We start from the raw sequence: 4,634 nt of genomic DNA on the forward strand, positions 1-4,634 counted from the left end.
CCCCCCTGCCATAGGCAGGGACATCTCCCACTAGATCAGGTTGCTCAGAGCTCCATTTGGCCTGGCCTTAAAAACTTCCAGGGATGGGGCTTCCCTGGGAAACCTGTTCCAGGGCCTCACCGCCCTCATGGTGAAGAACTTCTTCCTAATGCCTAATCTGTACCTACCTACTTCTAGTTTTGCTCCATTCCCCCTATTCCTATCACTACCTGACATCCTAAAAAGTCCCTTGCCTGCTTTCCTGTAGGCCCCCTTACGGTACTGGAAGGCCACAGTAAGGTCACCTTGGAGCCTTCTCTTCTCCAGACTGAACAGCCCCAACTCTCTCAGTCTGTCTTCACAGGGGAGGTGCTCCAGCCCCCAGATCATCCTTGTGGCCCTTCTCTGGACACATTCCAGCACTTCCATATCTTTCTTGTAATGGGGGCTCCAGAACTGGATGCAGTACTCCAGGTGGGGCCTCACAAGAGTGGAGTAGAGGGGGAGAATCACCCCCCCTGACCTGCTCGCAATGCTTCTCTTGATGCAGCCCATGATACAATTGGCTTTCTGGGCTGCAAGTGTGCACTGGCGGCTCGTGTGCATCATATCCAGTATGATTTTAGTCTCACAAATGCCAGGGTGGTGCCACAAACTAATACAAGTGTTATATGGCAGGAATAGGGCAACACTATATGGCTCTGCCTCTTGCTCAAGAGATACCTGAAGCTGCAACACAACAATCCAAGACAGCAACCAGAGCTGGCGTCAAATCACTGAGGACAGAAGGACAAAATTCAAGTTAATATCTTATCAAGTCAATATCAAGTTGATGTCCTTGGAGAGCATTGCCCCTTTTTGCAGGTTTGCTTATACCTACAATGGTTGCAAATACTGTAGGTGGTTCCGTTCCCTTTGCCTCAAAACTTCAGCAGCACTGTGACTCTTAACACCTATGGTGCACAAGACCTCGTCTGTGTCATGTCTTGATCTGTAGGTAGCTGTGACTCTTTGCTGTGGTTCATCTTGGACCTCATTGATATACAAGTAGGGAACAGAGAAGGAAATTCCTGAAATTCCTTGGCTGCAAAGTAATAGCAAAACACATCCAAACAGCAGTTAGAGTTTGCTAAGCATGCACAGATCCGAATACAGGTTCTAACTCCCGAGAGCAGGGAACAAGCTCCAGAAACATCCACTGCAAATCGTAAGAGCAGCGTGATGTAGAGAGGTGCAAAACATACGATGAACACACATAAATTCACAGAAACAATGTAGATTGCTTTCTGGATTAACTTTGTCTCATGAGGGCTCGTGGCCATCTTCTTTTTGAGACAACTGACGACTTGTACAGAGCAAAAAATCACAATCGCTAAGGGAACAAAGAAACCAAAAATAGTGGAAAATAACGATAAATAATTAGGGTCAATAGATTCTTTCCGAAAGCAGAATTGTTCCTTTTCTTCATCAAAGTTTGGCTGCAAGTAGGAATAAGTTATTAGCATTATCCAAAGCAGCCCACAGATAGAAGCTGATTTCAGTGGGGATCGAAGAGTCTTTGCTTTTAGAGGGAACTTGATTGCAATGTATCGATCAATGGCAATCAGGGTGATGATAAGGATGCTCATAGGCATGTTGGTAAAATAGATTCTCTGTATGGTGGAGCACAGCTTGTCTATGGGATGGTTGTACTTGGTAAAATATATCAGGAAAGGCAGGGCAAAGAGCAGGAAACTGTCTGCGATCACAAGGTTGATCATGTACACCCTGGTCTCGGTCCACCTCTTGAGTCTGCAGCAGAAGATCCAGAAGGCAACTGTGTTCAGTGGGATCCCCAGGGAGAGCACAGGGATGTAGACGATGACTTGAAACAGCACAGTGCCATTTTGCACTGCATTGTTTTCGGTGCAGTTCTCCATGTTGGGCTGTCTCTGCAAGGAAAGAACACAGGCATGAGACTGAGCTCGGGGACAGGTCCTCTGGGCTGGCTCCTGCTGCAGTGGTCCTGCTCTCATGGCTCTGTGGCTCCTGCTGCACATGTGGGCAGCCCCTGGAAGGCCTCGGTGGCTCAGGCTGCCCCCAAGCATGAACCAGCTCCTCTTGCTGTGGGATGCTGAGGAGAAATGGCTCTGCAGGGGAACCACCAGCCCTAGCAGATGACAAGTCTCCAGAGAGAGGGGAAAACGAGCATACATGTCCGGTCTCAGCCTTCAAAGCTAGGAAGCCAAAATGTTGCTAGAGCAGAAAACATGAATCCAAGAACTCAGACAATGTCCTGGTATTCCTTTAAATATCTCAGGGCATGTGCTACCAGCAAGGAGGCTGCAGAGGATGAATCAGACTTAGCCTCCAGCTCATAAAGGAAATGTTTACAGTGAGGCAGGGAAGAAAACCACCCAAATTCCTACAATCTCTTATAAATACATTGCCTTATAAGTCAGCAGCCTCTAAGCATCAACATCTAAACTGCAGTGAAAGTGTGCAATTGCATGAACTAAGTGAACTGGTTTTAGCGTTCAAGATGGGAGGAGAGATGTGGCAACCACAGAGGAAAGGGCAGCACCTGCTCTACCCCCAGAACTGGTACAGCACTACTGACCCATGGGGATACAGCCATTTTTAGGGTGGAATTCGTGGAGGAACTAGCAGAGAGACAATGTCCTGGCTCTCAGCCTTGCCGCTCCTTGGCCACACTGTGGCATACAAAACCCATGCAGCAGTTCCCCGCCAGCACCACGCAGTCCTCCAGCAGTGAAAAAGCCACTCTGCACACACAGCCCTGCCCGAGGAGCAGCTCAGCATCCCAGCCCCACCGGAGCACAGAGCTGGTGGTGGTTCCAAGGTCCCGTGCCACAGCGTGCTCAGGGAAAAGCCACGGTAAAGAAGCATTGATGTGAAACTGCAGCCAGGGCTGAATCCTCCCCCAAATAACACACGTGGCTGCAAGCCAGGGAGGTGAAACAGCTGTGAAAGCAGGGGGGACTGCAGCATCTCTGGAGAGCTGAGGATGGACCCGGGTGTTAAGGGATAGGCAGCCCTGGCTAGCACTCCAGCCAAGAGGTGAGAAAGCCCACCCTGAAGCCCTCAGCAGAGCACACAGCCACCCACCCGTGTGCCAAGAACAAAAAGACTTTACCTGCTTCTCGTGGGGCCGTCAGGTAGGTTCAGTCCTCAGGAAGGTTGCAGCACGGACACAGGTGTCCTGGCAAGGGTGGAGGTCTCTTGGGGCCGTGGGTGCCAGGGCAGGGTGCTGCTCCGTGTAGGGCACGGCTGCCCAGCAGCCGGCTGTCGACAGCTCGAGTGAAAACACAGCAGTGAACTCCTGTTCCCCAAAAGTGCTTCATTTATCACCTGCCTTTTGGGACGGTCGAGTCTCTGGTGCCCTCTGTTGTTCCACTCACATCTGCTCAAGGCTGCACCGTCATTCTTTCCACCCAGCCTGTCTGCGCTCCCCGCAACCCACCTCACACAACCCAGCCATTAAATTTTAATCCTTCCAGTTGTGGCAAAACACATCATTTCTGAAATAGAACCCATAATGGTTGCAAATGGCCCTTCTGGCAGCAAAAGGTCCCCCGGGGTGCAGAGCAGCCGGTGGCAGCCTCTGGTGTGGTCGCAGAGCATGCCCCAGCGTGGGGGCAATGGCCTTTCTGGGGGGCACACCGGTGCTTGTGCACCCCGTGACAGTGAGGCCAGGGTGAGGGGACCCAGCACGCTTCTCTTCGGTGTCTCTGCAAGAAAGGTGACAAACGTTCTGTGCCTGCTTGTTCTCTACAGTGTCCGACTGCCCACCAGCATCACTGCAAATCCCAAGCTGGTAGCGACAGTCACTGCCAGCTGGGCTGGGCAAGGGGTGCTGGTGTGGCAGTGAGCACACTGCGGGTGCCAGAACCTTTAGAAACGTGTTTAAGGACATGCCATAGTGGTGTGTTTTAGTCAGTTTGATGGCTTTTGCTGTCTGTTGTCTGCAGCAGTTGCTGTCCCATCTACGTGAGCCAGCTGACAGGAGCCAGACTGACTGCCCTGGAATTTGTCCCATTAGTCCATGTCTCCCAAGCTCGCATTCCCAAAAGTGACAGCAGCAGACTGAGCGTTGCCTGGGCAGACCTCAAAGGCCATTTTGGAGATTTTTTTCAGTATTTAAAAAGAAAAAAGCCCTGTTCTAAGGAGAGTTTGGATAACACTCCGGGGTCAACCCACTCCCCATCTGCCCTGACTTTCCAGGCTGCTAACTCAGGGGCAAATGCATTTCCCTGATGGACACATGAAGGGCACTGATGTGGGCAGACTGAGGAAACCCAGACCCAGCTCTGTCCAGCTGTGGGGTGATACTCTCTGATTTGAGACACTGCAGTTGTCGGACACATTCATTGTCCTGATCTGTGGCTGTAGTATGATGTTCTGGGACCTGAAATAGGAAAAGACATGGTAAGACTTTTCTCCTACCTCTAACAGATGCATGGCTTCTACCAAAAAAAAAGGGTATTTAAGTAAATGTTTACTTTGGCATGAATGTGAATCAGAGTCTACAAAGCTGCCCTTCTCAGACAGAGAAGTCAGGGAGTGAGTGAGGCATGCTGCTTTCCACTTTCTTGGGAGGGGAATGGTGGGGGGGGTGGAAGGATTAACCTGATTTTAAGCCCATTAGTTCCAGG

General features: G+C 50.7%; 1 protein-coding gene across 1 annotated transcript; it reads right to left on the reverse strand.

Annotated features, from left to right (window-relative positions):
- Positions 1-932: 932 nt before the first annotated feature.
- Positions 933-1,898, reverse strand: LOC103773851 (G-protein coupled receptor 35-like). The gene has a single exon (XM_008941231.1). The coding sequence runs from the start codon at positions 1,896-1,898 to the stop codon at positions 933-935; it is 966 nt and encodes a 321-aa protein (XP_008939479.1).
- Between the last annotated feature and the right edge of the window lie 2,736 nt (positions 1,899-4,634).

The sequence above is a fragment of the Merops nubicus genome, unplaced genomic scaffold (genome assembly GCF_000691845.1).
Source record: "Merops nubicus isolate BGI_N331 unplaced genomic scaffold, ASM69184v1 scaffold6255, whole genome shotgun sequence".
Classification (NCBI taxonomy): Eukaryota; Metazoa; Chordata; class Aves; order Coraciiformes; family Meropidae; genus Merops; species Merops nubicus.